Source organism: Penicillium daleae (assembly GCF_028827525.1).
Source record: "Penicillium daleae strain IBT 16125 chromosome Unknown utg000008l_segment0_segment0, whole genome shotgun sequence".
In the NCBI taxonomy this organism is placed as follows: domain Eukaryota; kingdom Fungi; phylum Ascomycota; class Eurotiomycetes; order Eurotiales; family Aspergillaceae; genus Penicillium; species Penicillium daleae.
Genome location: NW_026623156.1, coordinates 419,814 through 436,346, shown reverse-complemented (window position 1 = coordinate 436,346; position 16,533 = coordinate 419,814). Strand labels below are relative to the sequence as shown.

At 50.1% G+C, this 16,533-nt stretch overlaps 5 protein-coding genes across 5 annotated transcripts; 2 read left to right on the top strand and 3 right to left on the bottom strand.

The window, feature by feature from the left end:
• Positions 1–749: 749 nt before the first annotated feature.
• glkA (glucokinase glkA) lies at positions 750–2,309 on the top strand (the record flags this gene model as incomplete). The annotated part of the gene is made up of 3 exons (XM_056912192.1): positions 750–932; positions 1,000–1,506; positions 1,557–2,309. 3 exons carry the CDS (start codon positions 750–752, stop codon positions 2,307–2,309), a joined length of 1,443 nt encoding a protein of 480 aa, XP_056761041.1.
• A 685-nt stretch (positions 2,310–2,994) lies between these two features.
• N7458_008809 (putative aryl-alcohol dehydrogenase Aad14) lies at positions 2,995–4,146 on the bottom strand (the record flags this gene model as incomplete). The annotated part of the gene is made up of 1 exon (XM_056912191.1): positions 2,995–4,146. One exon carries the CDS (start codon positions 4,144–4,146, stop codon positions 2,995–2,997), a length of 1,152 nt encoding a protein of 383 aa, XP_056761040.1.
• Positions 4,147–6,101: 1,955 nt separating this feature from the next.
• N7458_008808 (MDR family MFS transporter) lies at positions 6,102–8,210 on the top strand (the record flags this gene model as incomplete). Its single annotated transcript, XM_056912190.1, has 4 exons — positions 6,102–6,575; positions 6,649–7,028; positions 7,079–7,505; positions 7,563–8,210. 4 exons carry the CDS (start codon positions 6,102–6,104, stop codon positions 8,208–8,210), a joined length of 1,929 nt encoding a protein of 642 aa, XP_056761039.1.
• A 515-nt stretch (positions 8,211–8,725) lies between these two features.
• N7458_008807 (uncharacterized protein) lies at positions 8,726–9,486 on the bottom strand (the record flags this gene model as incomplete). Its single annotated transcript, XM_056912189.1, has 2 exons — positions 8,726–9,298; positions 9,391–9,486. 2 exons carry the CDS (start codon positions 9,484–9,486, stop codon positions 8,726–8,728), a joined length of 669 nt encoding a protein of 222 aa, XP_056761038.1.
• A 335-nt stretch (positions 9,487–9,821) lies between these two features.
• Positions 9,822–11,544, bottom strand: N7458_008806 (cytochrome P450; the record flags this gene model as incomplete). Its single annotated transcript, XM_056912188.1, has 3 exons — positions 9,822–10,721; positions 10,786–11,394; positions 11,467–11,544. The coding sequence occupies 3 exons, from the start codon at positions 11,542–11,544 to the stop codon at positions 9,822–9,824; spliced, it is 1,587 nt and encodes a 528-aa protein (XP_056761037.1).
• Positions 11,545–16,533: the final 4,989 nt, after the last annotated feature.

Below are 16,533 nucleotides of genomic sequence, written 5' to 3'. Positions count from 1 at the left end.
GACCGACCGATTGACCAGTCAGAGCAGCTCCCCACATTGTCATCTCCGTAGTTTCAGTCGTTTCAGGGAAAGCATTTCATGCCGTCATGACTGGGCCGAAAAGTAGGCACAGGTAATTATGGATTTTGGTGGCTTGGGGGGATTTAGGTAATCTGCTGTATGGTGACGACGTTCCCCTCGAACGAGGGCGTACAAGTGTGACCATCAACAGAGTTGGAATGCAGGGGGCGCGTGGGAGGGTGGCTGCATGCGGTTCCTTGCTGATGTAGAGCAACCTAAGATCAGGTACAATGAAGAAAAGAATGCATCTAGAAGGACCCGATATCTCAATCCTCGCAATCTATGCGTTCCGAATGACATTCATACCTCAAGCGCCGAGCCAGTCTGGCTCCGGTGAAGCCGATACTTTTTCAGTAATACAAGACCAATACTGGGCTTAATGCATGCGGGAGTATGGATGGCGGAGTTACCATACCATACCCATACCCATACGGTACCGTAACTTTGTCCCGCCGAGGACTGACCTCATGGATCCCCCGCCATCCCATCCCACTTGGCACGCTGTCTTTTTCTTCGTCTTTGGTCCTGGACTTTCTTCGTTCTCGAATCCCTTCATCCTCTCCTCTTGCTCTTCATCTTTGACCTCCTTCACCCCTCCCGCGTGGTAGTTCTACCCTCGTCCTGCGTTTATTCCCTATCGAACTAGCTCCCCGCGGAAGATCCCTTGATCTTTTACTACTAGCCCCACCATGTCGTCTGCTCTGCTGGACGAGGCCACGCGCATCGCGCGCGAGTTCGATTACCCCGCGGATCAGGTCCAGCGTGGTGTTGATGAGTATATCAAACAATCAAACGAGGGTCTGGCACAGGAAAACACCACATTAAGCCAAATTCCCACTTTCGTGACCGCTGTGCCCAATGGCACCGAAAAGGTGCAGTCTTGGACCGATGAGCTGGCTAGCAATGGGTTCGAGCTTTCTCCGCTAACCATGAGAATAGGGTCTCTACCTCGCAGTCGACCTGGGTGGCACCAACTTCCGTGTGTGCTCCGTTCAGCTCCATGGCGACACCACCTTCTCCCTCACTCAGTCCAAGATCATGATCCCGCGGGAACTCATGGCCTCCGGTACCTCCAAGGATCTCTTCCTCTTCCTGGCCCGCCAAATCGAGGCCTTCCTCCGCATTCACCACAACGAGCACTTCGAGGCTCACCTGCTCCGGAGACGCGACGGCACCGACATGGAGGACCTGTTCGACTTGGGCTTTACCTTTAGTTTCCCCGTCCGCCAATGCGGAATTAACTCCGGAACCCTGATCCGCTGGACCAAGGGCTTCAACATCCCTGATGCCGTTGGCCACGACGTATGTGCTCTGCTTCAATCCGCCATCGACGAGCTCCACCTGCCGGTCCGCGTGGCTGCGCTCGTCAACGACACCGTCGGCACACTGATGGCTCGCTCGTACACTTCCCCGGCGAGACCGGCACTCTGCTGGGTGCCATCTTTGGTACCGGAACCAACGGAGCCTACGTCGAGAAGCTTGACAAGATTACCAAGCTCAAGAGCATGAAGGATGCGCACTATGATACCACTACGGGCGAGATGATCGTCAACGCCGAGTGGGGTAGCTTCGACAACCACATGAGCGTGCTGCCCGACACCGTCTACGACCAGCAGCTGGATGCTGACAGCAACAACCCCGGTGTGCAGATGTTCGAAAAGCGTGTCTCGGGTATGTTCTTGGGTGAAATCTTGCGTCGTGCCCTGCTGGCCATGCACAACAACTCCGACCTGGGCCTCTTCAAGCCCAACAAGACCTCCAACGTCTCTCTTCCCTCCGATTCTCTTTTCTACCGCCAATGGGGTCTGGATACCAGCCTGCTAAGCCAAGTCGAGGCCGACACCTCCAAGGACTTTGTCGACGTCAAGGCTGCTCTCAAGGATCACCTGAAGATTGAGAACCCCAGCGATGCGGAGTGCCAGGCCGTCAAGATCCTGGTCCATGCCGTCGGCAAGCGTGCCGCCCGCCTGAGCGCCGTCCCAATGGCCGCCATCCTCATCCACACTGGCAAGCTCGAGACCGAGACCATGGTCGATATCGGTGTCGACGGCAGCTTGGTGGAGTTCTACCCCAAGTTTGAGGAGTACATTCGCGAGGCTCTGCGTGAGGTACCCAAGGTCGGAGTCGCTGGTGACAAGAAGGTTCGCATTGGTATCTCCAAGGACGGCAGCGGTGTTGGTGCTGCTTTGATCGCTCTGGTGGCCAGTAAGGACGAGAGCCTGCAAAGCCCCCATGGCCATCGGAAATGAACGTGAAGTCCAAATAACGATTTTCCGCAATTCCCACAAAATTTTCACATCTGTTCGCCCCCTTTGATGTTCTTTTCCGGGGGTATTCGGTTTACTGGCTGGGCCAGTATCTTGAAGGTGGTTTTGGTCTTGTCTCTTTGTTTGGCATGCTATGGACAAGCACCGTATCTAGCTTCAAACCTACCTCTTCTTTTGCATACCTCGACCCCTTTGCAAGGGCGCTTCGCCGAAACCAGAATTTCAAATCTGGCGGCCTCGACTAGGGTCACGCTAGGATTGCTTAGTTCTCGGGACCCCACGACTTCACGCACCCGAGTCCTCGTTTGGATGCTATGCTCTTCTCTGTCATGATTCTTCTTCTGCCTGGTACACTCAGCAGGATGTATCATTAGATTTGTTCTTTGCTTATTGTTTCGTTACGGTCTCACGGAGTTGCACAGACATTGTCCTGGCGTGGAACGGCATCCATGGATCCGATATCCCTGCACATATTTTGCATCATCTTAGCTCGAATTCATCTTGATTATGAACTATCAATGAAATCTTTTGACATGATTTGTACCCGTGAACCTTGCTTAACGGAGATGCTTCGAAAGGGAAAGATCAGATTGTGCTTAGAGTGGAATATATACATCAAATTATCAATCTCTACAGAACCCCACGTCTCCTAATTCTAAAGAGTGTGCTAATACCCAATCGCCTTCGGAGCCAACACATAGTCAACGTGTCCACCCGTTTGAGCAAGGAAGCCCGCCTTGCCAGTAGTAGTGGCCGGGTCGGAACCAATGAAATTATAGGGGTACCCAACGTCAAGCGGGTTGACGGATTCAAGGAACTCGATCTGCTTCTCCGTCAACCGAATCGACAACGCCTGGATGTTATCATGCAGATGCTCAACCTTGCGGCCACCCACGAGAGGGAAAACATTAGGGGCTTTGCTCATCACATAGGCCAACGCGATGGCCGTGACCGACTCGATGCCATGCTCCGCAGCAACCGTCGCAAGAGCCTCTGACATGCGCCGCTCGCCCTCAGTCTGCTCCGTTCCCATCGATGTGCGAAGACCCTCGCCGTTCGCCTTTCGTTCCTCCAGCTGCTTGGCCGTCTGGAAATGTCCACTACCCAGGACATCCCACGGCGCCAGCGCCATACCAAAGTGTCGCACCATGGGCAGGATCTCCCGCTCGAGATCGCGGAGCATCACATTCCACCGGCCCTGGTACACAGAGAAGGGCGTCTTGCCATGTGCGCGGGCATACGTGTTCGCCGCAGATACCACCCATGCCGGACAATTCGAGATACCCAGGTACATGACCTTGCCCTGCTCGACGAGGATATGCAGCGAGTCCATAAGCTCCTCGACTGAGGTAGTGTAATCCCACCAGTGCACGTAGAACACATCGATATAATCGGTCTGCAACTTCCGCAGCGAATCGCGCAGACTGTTAAACATATTGCGCTTATGGTTTCCCACCGCATTGGGCGCATTGCCCTTGCCTAGTTCCCAGGTCCGATAGTCGGTGGTGTACTTGGTGGCCAGAACGATTTGATCACGGTTCTTGCGGGCGGTCATCCATTCGCCGATCCAGGTCTCCGATTGCTCGTTGTGGTAGTTGTTGGCGGTGTCGATGAAGTTGCCACCGGCAGCGACGAAGGCGTCCAGCAGTTTGAAGGATTGCTCCTTGTCCATGCTGCCCATGTATGCCGACCAGGCGTCGCCGATGGACATGGCGCCCAGTTGGAGCGGGGAGACGCGGACGCCCGCCGTAGAGGAGAGGATGCGATAGCGGCCGAGAAGGGTCGCGGGCTCGGGTGGTGCTTTGAAGATTTCATCCATTTTGTTGGATATTTGGATTTGAGGTGTGATGTATATATGGTTGTGATTAGAAAGAGGAGGAGATCGAGAGGACTGGAGTCAGGTCGATCGATTGAATTGAGAAGAATACCTAGAATATCAAGCACAAACCTCTCTGCCCCTCTACTATTTATATTGAGGTCTTACGTCAACCATCTTCGACCAACTAAGTTACCAATCTTAGAAGGTGTCATCCGGAATTAAGAGGCGGATCCGATTTACAACTCCATATCACGGCTAGCTCACCGCGTATTCATCATGGATAACTGTCGTGCGGCTGATGCGTTACTTGTCAGCATATTTGATTGACCACAAGTCCTATCTTGTCAAGTTTACATATGTTGTTCTACTTGTCTATGCCTTTGAGTTTGGGGGTCTACTTGAATGCTGATGTCAGACAATAGATATAAATGGCTCGTATTTGAACACTGCACACTACAAGATGCCTTTGGAGGAAAGACCGTTTCTCCCTGGAATACGAACTCCTAGATCAGTACACAGATGAAGCACATCGCAACTAGACACTACTACATGCATCTATAATTCTCGCTGGGAAGTTCTCCGGGCAAAAGGATATACAAACTAGCTTAACTCCAAACTCCGCCCGCCTCCCAGGCTGCGCTAAACCTCTTTGGACCGGGGGCTGTCAGTTTAAGGAATTTCGTGCCTCAGGCTCCAGGGCATCAGGCCCACGATCTTAGCTTATGCCCTTAACTCCCTTAATTCCAGTGCCGCTCTCCAGAATTCACCCCCGGGTCCATCCTGGCAAGGCTATCCAACCGATCGGGGAGTGTTGGAATATGAAGCCGTCGGGGACTGGGTGTTTCCGTCTCCGAATCGGATTATCCGGGCCCATTGGGAAGATTCGAGTCTAATGTTCATATTTAGAGTAGGCACTACGACAAGCTCTGGTGGGGTTTAGCCCCAGGAGCCCGTGGCCTGGCTTCCATGTTTAGCTCTAGAGCGAAGAGGTAAGTAGGACGGAGTACTCCGTATACTCCGTATATTGGCACCTAATGGTCTGTGATATATTGTAGAAGAGAATCTCCTCGGTCCCTCCACTCTTATCACCTTTCCTTCGCACCCCTTTTTCTTCGAACATGAACAATGACGGTGCCTTCACCGTCATGCTGGAGCAAGGGACTCTCACTATTTGATTGTGTACGCACGACGCTGCTTTTTCCAGTGCTTGCCAAGTGGGGCCCCCAAGGCCGCCAGGCCAGACCCGCTACCTCTAGCTCCGTGATCCTTGCATGGTCTCCTCGGCCCAGTCTGCGGCTGAGACGCAGTTTCACCTTTCGCTGACAATTTAATAAGCCAGATGGGGGCTGCATGATCGACACGGTAATCCACTTGCTAGTGCCTTGACTAATACGAAGTTAGAAACGTGAAGAAATGTTTTCAAGATGCAGAGAACTGCCTAATATGTACACTTGTACACAGCGTGCAGTACAAAAATATACTGGCTACAGACCGCTCAATTCACCCCATTTAGGTATCCCTCCAGTTCATGCACGCGCCATGACCCCGGAATGTTTCCAGTTTCCACGTACCACATGGAAATAAAGATTCAATAGTTGACAGTGCGACCGGAGGAGTCGTCCTGGCTCTGATCCTGATTCTGCCTTGATCCCCGTCCTGCTCTCCTGTGCTCCAATTTCCCTTGGCCAAGTCCACACACGCTGACTGCATCAGCAAGGTCGCCCTGGTCTATGATGAGACCTGTACGAAGGGCCAGTTGCAATGTCAATGCCAATCTTGTGCTGACTGCCCGCCTGCATGGATTGGGTTTATTAGTCGCCTCTGCCCAATTGCCAGTTGTCCGTGTTCAATTCCTTTCTTTTCTTTTCCCCCTCTTCGTATCCCCTTGCAATATTATACCCTAATACCCAGTTTGTTGGGCGATGTTCTCCAAACTCCGTGCAAACTTGCCCATAATGTCTACATTCTTCAATCCTTCCAGTTCGCCTAAAGAGATGGGCACGGAGACGCCTGCGGACCAGAATAAGAGTACTGTCGTGACCTCTACCTCCCCTCCGCTCGCGACTCATAATGCATTGTCATCCGATACAGATGCCATGTCCCAGAAAGACAAGTCTTCGAAGCCACCCAGCGAGAAAGAGAGCACCCTCGTTGATGAGCCAATTCGGGATTCGACTGCGCCCGAGGATACCAACAAAGGCATGACTGGAGAAAATCACGCCTCAGAGGTGGCTCCGAATGAAGACTCGAACAAAGAGCCTGTTGTGAAGAACGATACCGAGAAAGAAGCCGCCAGGGACGAGGATAAAAATTCCAGTGATGACGATGCAGAGAATAAAGCCAATGAGCCCGAGCCAGAATACCCCACGGCCTTCAGACTTCTCCTCATTACCATTGCGTTGTGTCTTTGTGTGTTCTGCGTGGCATTGGTATGTCACCCCTTGCCAGTCTGGAACCCGATAGCTTTACAGTCGCTTACAATCATTGAAATTGCTTGTGTAGGACAATACAATCATCGCAACAGCCATCCCGAAAATCACCGATCAATTTAACTCCCTCGACGATGTTGGTTGGTATGGAAGTGCCTACTTGCTCACCACCTGCTCCGTCACCTTGATGTTCGGCAAATTCTACACCTTCTACACCATCAAATGGATCTACCTACTCGCTCTCTCAATCTTCGAGATTGGTTCGCTAGTTTGTGCCGTCACGCCCAACTCGGTCGGTCTTATTTGTGGTCGTGCCATCGCTGGTCTCGGTGCTGCGGGCTTGTTCTCGGGCTCGATTTTGATCATCACTCAGAGTGTCCCGCTGGTTAAGAGGCCTATGTATACGGGTCTTGTGGGTTCGATGTTTGGAATTGCTAGTGTTGCGGGTCCGCTGTACGTCTCTTTCTTTAATTTTTCACTGAGACCCTCGCTAACTTTATCAGCATGGGAGGAGCCTTCACCGACAGACTCACCTGGCGCTGGTGCTTCTACATCAATCTACCTATCGGTGCCGTCACATTCTTCTTTATCCTCTTCTTCTTCAAGGCCTCCAAATCTCTCAAGGACGCGAAGGGATGGAAGGAACAGCTAGCCGAAATCGATCTGCTCGGCTCATTCTTCTTCCTCCCTGCTATCATCAGCTTGCTGCTCGCGCTGCAGTGGGGTGGTACCAAGTACCCCTGGAGCGATGGACGTATCATCGCGCTGTTTGTTGTCTTCGGTGTCTTGATTATCATTTTCATTGGCGTGCAGTGGTGGGGTCAGGAACGTGCTACTGTACCTCCAAGACTGATCAAGAACCGTAACGTCTGGGGTTCGGCTTGGTATGCCCTGGCCATTGGTGCGGCTTACTTTGTTCTAGTCTACTATGTGAGTTGGCCCCTCTCCCCCAGGTCATATCTCAGTCAGATGCTAACAGGAACCTAGCTCCCCATTTGGTTCCAGGCTATCAAGGGCGCTTCAGCCGTGAAGTCGGGTATCATGAACCTACCCATGATCATCTCCGTGGTACTCGTTTCCATTCTGGCTGGTGGTCTCGTCACGGCATGTGGCTACTACACTCCTTTCATGATCGCCTCCTCCATCATCATGACCATTGGTGCTGGTCTGCTTTCCACCCTCGAAGTCAACTCAGGTCACCCCAAGTGGATCGGCTACCAGGCCCTATTCGGTATCGGCCTTGGCCTGGGCATGCAGCAACCCATGATCGTTGCTCAGACAGCCCTCAAGCCTAGTGATGTCCCCAGCGGCACCGCCATCGTGATGTTCGCCCAAACCCTCGGTGGCTCGATCTTTATCTCCGTCGCCCAGAACATCTTCCAAAACCAGCTATTCGCGAATCTGCGTGCGGATGCGCCAACTGCCAACGCGGCGGAGCTCGTGGCGGCTGGCGCCACGATGCTGCGCACTGTCGTTTCTGGTCCCGTTTTGGAGCGTGTCTTAGTTGCGTACAATGGTGCTATCACGCAGACTTTCTATGTGGCTGTTGCCATGGGTGCTTTGTCACTTATTGGACCTATCTTTGTCGAGTGGCTCTCCGTCAAGGGGAAGAAGATTGAAATGGCTGCGGTTTGAGGTAGGGGTGTTTCCAGGGTGCTATACAAGAAAAGTCTCCCTTGATTCATTTCTATATCCTCGTCTTATATCTCCTATTCGGTCTTCTTGCATATTGTTTGCTACTATCTGCGGATGGGCAGAGGGGTCTGCGTGATCATCAGCTCGGACAGTGTTGTTCAGCATGGCTCTATATACCTCGGTACTTTTAAGTAATACAATCTAATGAGCAACTTTGGAAGTGATGTTTTGGTTGAGTCAATTGACAATTAGTAGTATTTGAACAGTGTGGTCATGCAAAAAATGCTTGGTCTATGCCCGCTGTATTATGATAGATTGAAAAGGAGGCGCCAGAATATAAGTGTATGAGTAGAGAAAGAAAAGAAAGAAAACACCAGCCAGCTAAACCACCGCATACAAACTGAGATAAACACCCCAGATCACCCCACAGGCGCTGCCAAAGACGACTCGCCGGTCGACAGGGATGACCGTGTACATCAAGGTTGAAACCACGGGGCGATACTTTAGTCGGGCAATCATAATGGGACGGAAATCCTAGAAAGATCAATAAGCACTGCTCCACAGATCTCATCACAGTAAATAAACACGATATAGAGACTATCAGGAAAAAGAAAGGAGGGAGGTAGACAAACCACAAGAACCAACTCCCACACCTTCCCAAGACTCTCTCCCTTCAAAAAATTAATCAACACCACAAAAAGCACAATGTTCATCGCCCCCGCCACAGTCAGATCAAACAAAAACTTCATCACAAAGCTATGCAATCCGGACCGCTGCGCCCTAGGCACCCACCGACCCTCCGCCTCCTTCTCCTTCTCCTCCTCCTTTTCGCGATGCCGAGGCAGCGCCGCATCACCACCAAGCCGCGGCGAGGCCTCGGATGAAATTGCAGAAAAGAAGAATGCCCGGAGTGCAGAGAGGGAGAAGAGTGAGCGCCAGGAGCGGAGGAGATTGGATATCTCGGCGCGGGAGGGGAAGCCTGGGTAGCGCGCTTCTAGGGCGCGTTGCCAGTAGAAATTGATTGGCACGATTAGGATGCCATAGGTGATGAATTGGAGCAGAGCGAGGGTGTTGAGTTTGAATGGGGTCTGTAGTAGATTGTTAGATCTTGATAGTCATCTCAGGTCCTGGTTTGTTCTTTATGTTTTGGTAGTCTTCTTGCAAGGGGTTCTCTGCTTACGGTGTTTTTGCGCTGGTTGATTAGCTGCGCCAGGAGGTTGGAGATGGCATTGAGGACGGTCGATTGCGCGAACGTCACAATTAGGGCGGAGGGCATACTCGCGGCATGGGGGCCAGAAGTGCTGAATTGAGCTTTGCGAGGTCTCCTCAACAATTCTTGATATGTATCCACGATTCCACTGGTGCTCTTTGGGGCTTGTTTTGAGGGGGCGTTTTTAGGGGCGCTAAGGAGGATAATTGCCAAGAACGCGCGCGCAACCGTGTCCTGTCGAGTCGACACTGCTTACGATCGCATACTTCGACTTTACATTTGACTCTCAGCTGTTTTTAGTCTGAGGTTGAGAAAGAAAGAACATATTCTCATTCTATGTCATTATGGCTCATTTGCTAATTTGCTTGCATCTTGTATAACATCTGTGGGGATCCCCCATTTTATTTCACTGGCAACACTTTTTGAAACTCCACGTTAGGCCCATTCTTTGCGCTGGTAAAGTGGTCTACCAACGCCAAGTGACCATTCGCATCCTCGCCCTGGCGATCAGCCAGCGACATATCAAAGAGGAAGATCAGTCGGGCTAGCGTGAGACGCATCTCCATGAAAGCCATGCTCTTGCCAATGCATCCACGTGGGCCAATGCTAAATGGGCAGAATGCCCGACGCGCGGTCTCGACATCCTCCTTCGTGCTCGTCCAAGAGGCGCCGGAGGCTTTGCAGGTTGCGCCTTCGATCCAGCGCTCAGGGATATAGGTCTCTGGTTCGCGGTAGTACTGCGCCTGTCGGTGGATGGAGTAGGTCGGTGTGCCGCAGTCGGTGCCTGCGGGGAGGAAGACTCCATCCACGACGGCGCCGCCTTGCATGACTTCGCGGGGCGGTGCGCCTGGCACGGCGGGAGCAAGACGGAGAGCCTCGTCGATGCAAGCCTTGAGGAAGACCAGTTCATTAAGGTGGCTACCGCTGACAATGTCCTCGACGGCAGAGAAGGCGCTGCGGACTTCCTTGGTGAGTTTGGCCAGGGTTTCCGGAGAGCGGACCAGGTAGAACAGCGTGGCGGCTAGAGTGGTCGAGGTTGTGTCACTACCAGCGATCATGAGGACGTTGGCTTCTCCCCACAGCTCGGGCGTGGTGAGACCCTTGCCAGTCTCGGGGTCCTTTGCGTTCAACAGGTAGTAGAAGAAATCCTTCTTGGCCTCACGACCAGCCTGGGCACGCTCCTGGGCCCGCTTGTTCGCTTCCACGCGGGAGTTCATGATGAAGTTCCAGCGGTCCTGTGTAAGCTTGCGAATGAAGATCTGGTCGAGGTGCCAGCGGTCCAAAGGCATCCAAAGTCCACACTGCAGTTATGAGTTAGGAATCGCCTAAAACGCAGATCGTGGTCCTGCCCAGGTCTAAACTTACAACATAGTGTCGATTCGCAGCACGATCGACCAACCCAATCATATGTCTGCGACCCTCGGTGACGAGCATGTCGAAGCTCTTTCCAAAGCAGAGCTCGCCCATCACATCGTAGGAGAGATAACTGAACCAATTGGCCATGTTCCGGACCACACCCTTGCTCTCACCACCCTCATTGCCATCCGCGCCCGCCAGCGCGGCGCAGAGCTGTCGCACATGCAGCAGCATCACATCCTCCATGCCCTTGAGCGCACTCTCCGAGAAGGCCTGGCTGAGAACACGTCTCTTGCGCCCGTGAATAGTCTTATCAATCGCATTGTGCGTGTTATACACGCCCTTGATGGCGGTGAACGCGTTGTAGAAATCGGCTTTTTGGAGTTTCTTGCCATGGCCGTAAATATCGTGTAGACCACGGTCGGTGTTGACGGAGACAAAGTTCGGGGCGACGCGGACGTGCGTGCCATACTGCTGGTGGAGTCGGTGCAGCCACAGATGGCGATCACCTTTGAGGCCGTGGTAGAGTTGCGCCCATGGTGTCACGGAGGCCCAGAAGGGACCTGGGATACGACGGAGTGGGTGGACGAGGCGGTTGTAGAGGACGTAGGCGATGGTCTATGCGCCCATTGTTAGTGATGATTCATCAAAAGATAGCTTCTTTATTTCTAGGGAGAATCAAAGACCTACCAGCACACCAACTACGCCGAGTATATCCACAGCCACCCTCTGCAGGGTCATTTGCTTCAGCGCGGTTTCAACGAACATCGTAGGAATCGTTAGCAGTCACAGCATCCAGTCGAAAGTTAGAGATCTCTCTCTTTCCTTTTAGCATTTCTGGCTTCAATTCCCAGCAGGATTGGGTTATATACTTTCCGACATTCCTAAATGCGTTTCCACCGAGGGTACCCGCGCCCAGCCGCAGGACGGCTGATTGATGGGCACCCAGCTCACGCGTACCCAAAAAAAGTTCACACGGACCCAAAAAATTCTGACTAATTTTGGGTACCCATGAGGTACCCGACCTCGCACGTACCCAAACCTCTAGATTATATAATATTTTTTAATGCAGAAAATTTTTTAAACACCTTATTTTACCCCTTTTCAAGATTGTTACCAAGTATCGAATTCCACAAGATGTCGGCGTCTTTACTCTCGCCATCGCTATTCGAGGATTCCGATTCTGACATATTTATCTCTACGCAATCTACTACTAGTACTGCATTAGAGATTAATCAAATTCTTTATAATCTTCCATCTGTGAGTGATCGTTTTATAAATAAGAGCATACATAAATCTTATATTTTATATCAGCGACAACGATCGGCCTCTGAAACTTCAGTGTACCAAGATTGCACTAATACATATGAGTTATCTGATGTCGATTCTTGTGAGGATAATGAGGAAAATACTAGCTCTCTATGTTCTACACCTTTTACGGAACGAAACCAAACAGGTATAGAAACAGACGGGACCCAAGTAAGCATTAGCTCTAGAGATGCTGTGATCGCCTACGAAGTTCAGGAGCACCTTATCCTCCCAGAGTATCCTGATACAGACAAGAATGGTATTTTACATATCATTCATGCCTCCAAAAATCCACTTGAAAATGTGGAAGACACCGTTACTGCTGTCAACCAAGCTACTTCACAGCTTATGTCGTCGGTATGTTCGATATAATCCTAGCATATGTCTAGCATATGCTTAGCATATATGATAACTAATTATCCTAGGTTCAATTCTCGATTAAACAACTCAAATCGGCCAAGAAAATCTTCACGAAACTCCTCCAGAAAGACTCTAAAGACAAAGAATCAAGATCATGGCATCGATCCTTTCAATGTACAGGGATTCAACATTGCCACCAAGCTCATCCTGATCTTATTACCCCGTCTGAAAGCTATAACCGTGTTAAACCAACACTTTTCCGCGAACTTCAGGCTCTTGCTGCAAAGCCTGTGTATCACACTATTGCGCAGGAAATCCAGGAGCGAACTAGAGAGTAAGATATATCCCTCCCTAGCTTTAACCTCTATTAAGCTTACGCTTAAGATAGATTTTACTTCGGATTTCTCAAGACGTGGGATATAGAAGGGCCATGTATTTATGCACCTAGTGAGCGGACATGCAGAGGTCAAAAGCCAACAGTGTGGCTTCGAGATGGAGTAAGTGCATATTATTATCATGTACTAAATATTTGTTAACTATAAGTAGTTCACCTTTATTGGGTGTCCGAACGCGCAGGTCGGATCCCAGCGTTGGCACTACTGTCAGCACGTTCCACGAAGTGCTGCAAGGATAGACACCGCGTTTCTAAAGCTTCTTTGCGATAAGGATGGCTTACGAGATACTGGATATGGAACCAAGAACTGTTACTTCGTGGAGCATCGTTCAGCTAGACGTCGCCACTGTGGTATGTTTTACATAGATATGCTCTGGATATGCTGAACATATGCTAACCCTGTCCTAGACTCAATTCATGCAGATGGTGTTGGTCAGCTGATATATAGTGTTTGCTCTGTGAAGATTGACCTTTATATCCCCTGCGTATGGGATCGTTTTCCTTTTTTCCTTCTCGTTTGTCGAGGATCTCATTCACATGCGCCGCCACCGCCTACAAAGCTACCACATGATATTGGTCAAGAAATCATTGACGCAATCAACACGCAGGATATCCTAGGATTAACTGCACGTAAATTGATGGTCTCACCTACTTTTGCGAAGATTATACGTCAACATGGTGATTCTGCGCTTCGATATATCCACAAGAGCTTACACATTGAGGATAGAGTAACTGCTTTGATTCATAAGCAGAGACTACTATATTATCCAGAAGGGACGAATCTTGCTGGGGTATGGCGTGAATACCAGTTTGATCTAACTAAACACGTGGATGATCAATGGATTCGTGAAGTCTATTTCTTTGACGAGAATCGGGAGCATTATCTGATCATATGCTGCACATACGAACAAGCTAAGCTTTTTCAGAGTGTACGACATCTGGAAATGGATCTTGCTTTCAAGATGGTTCAGGGAGCAACCAAGCTTTTCACAATTTCAGGGTGGAATGAACAGGTAAAGAGTAAGATTTTCTGGTGTTCTATATATGCTAAACATATGCTAACCATATGCTGACTCTCAGGGTTAAATACCTATGTCTATGCTTTCATGAATCTCGAAACTCGAGTAGCTTATCGGGTTCTTTTTGAGAAAATCTTCAAGATTCTTGGGGATGTTGGACGAAAACCAATTAGATGGGCGTATCAGCTTGGAAGGGATGATTCTTGTGAGGGAATTCGGACGGTTACTGTTGACATGTGTAAGAAGCAAGCACCTGGTACGCTTCCCATATGCTTAACATATGCCTGAATTATACTCACTTTCTATTTTCATTTAGGGCTTGGAGATTATCTTGCTGGCCTAGATCCTCGTTGGACATGGTCAGAACATCTGCAAAATATATTGATCCTATGCCAAACGCACGTTAAGCGAGCCTTTCGGAAAAGGTTTCCTGGTCACGAAGCTACTACGTCTATTGATATGATCTGGAATGCAAATTCAAAGGCAGAGGTTATTCGAATTATGGATGAAGTTGCAGAAAAGTGGCCAGAGACCGAAAAATGGTTTCAGAATAAGAAGGTTGATTGGATTCTTGCTGGAATAACCCCAGAGGCATCTAAGATTCCTATTGAATGGTGGACGAATGCATCACATCATACTGGAATTAGTGAAAGTAGTCACTTTCACGATAACGAGGCAGTAGGCCGAAAGCAAGCTTTGTTAACAGCAATTCTCCGGTATATTACCCGATTTATCATGTATAGAGCATATTACTAATCTCTTTATTACAGATGCAAAAAACATGTACAAGAGATGATCCAAAAGAATAAACTTGCAGAAGAGCTAGGTCTCTTCCCAACTTGGCGATCTCAAAACCCTGTGTATCGTATTGCCAAACAAGTTCCGCAAGAAGGGTTTGTTCCATATGTTCAACATATGTTACACATATACTAACCTTATATCAGACAAGCGCTACAAAAAATCTGCCAACCGTCGTATCAATAAACCATACCAGCCCTGGAACGTGATCAATCCTTACGATGACCTTAACCCGACGATGCAACCACCTGGGCTTCCAGATATTTCGGACATAGTTTCGATATCTACTTCAGAGATAACTGACATAAGCTCAGTATATGGTCAATCTATATCTGCACCGCTATCTACCCCTCAGGGTAGTTCAGTTCTTGACGGATCGTCTAGAATAGCGCCGCATGATAGTATTTCTCAGCAGTTAGGCTATACTCAGGGATTCGATGATGAAGAGGCACGGCTACAGCAAGAAGTTGCGGAACTTGAGAGAAAGCAAAGGATCTTAGCCCTTCGAAGGAAGAAGGAGGAATTATTACGGAGTATAGAGTCAGGCGAATCTTTGGTATAAGTTAAGAATATCTTGAATTTACTTTGAGCATAAGTTTAACATATGTTCCGTATAGACAAATAACAGAAAATTCATACAAAGAGACCTACGCCTAACTAAAGGGACTCAAAAGCATCAGAGGATGAGTCCTCTACCTCTACCTCTACCTCTACCTCCTCCTCCTCCTCCTCCTCCTCCTCCTCCTCCTCCTCCTCCTCCTCCTCCTCCTCCTCCTCTACCTCCTCCTCCTCTACCTCCTCCTCCTCTACCTCCTCCTCCTCTACCTCCTCCTCCTCCTCCGAGTCTTGCATATGGGGAGCAGGTGGGCCACCTCCTCCATCACTATTGTCTCCATTACCGGCAGTGGGGCCAAAACCCGCGAAGGGAATAGGATTCCCAGGGACGCCAGGTCCACGCTACATACTATTAGCATATGCTTAACATATCATTTCTTAAAAAAGGGGACTTACCCGGCGGCTGCGATGACCAGAACTCGGGGTTGCTGGGGCCTGCCAGCGGTGGAAACGAGTGCCGTATTGTGCGGCAAACTGTGCATCGGTAGCTCTATACGGATTGTTAGCATACGCTAAACATATGAGAGTCATATGTAACAAGTATATCAATCTTGTGCAAAACGTAGAGTACCCAGAGTACTTACGCAATTCGCTCCAGAGCGGAGGCCCAGTGTCCAATCCATCCATTGTCAGGGCCGCGTCCAGGCTCATGGAGGTAGCTAGCATCCCGCCAGCCACCCTGCAGGACCCAACGCTTGATGGCGTTTTGGCCCGCAATAATCTCCAGCTGGGTCTTTGCTCGCCGGCTGGGGTTGACGACTATATCGTAGTCATATTGTTAGCATATGTTCAACATATCCAACGAATAGACACTTGCCAGCTCCGGAATGTTCATTGCGGATGTGTCGACGCAGAGCAGGTCCCTCTGAGAAGACTAGACCGCACATTTGGGACGGAGGGTTGACGACAATATCACAGCTGTTCCTCTCAGTGTCAGCATACGATAACCATGCCCTCAGTATATTCAGACACCACGTACACTCCTATGTTCTCTTTGTTGAGAACCTCGGCCGGATTTGGAGGCGGGGTCGCCGCGATATCAGCTGCCTTGATGTCGTAGTGGCGTGCGCCTGCAGCTAGAGCTGCCGTATACGCAGCTGGCTTCCAGCCACGATTGTTGTCTGGAATGGGCCCTACATATGGTCAACATATCAACAGCATATGCATCTGGGAAACATACCATGTGCATATCCCAGGAGAGGGTCGGGGTTGGTCGCGTTTAAGACTGTGGTGTTGTCAAATTCAGCCCGGGTTGGACCCAGG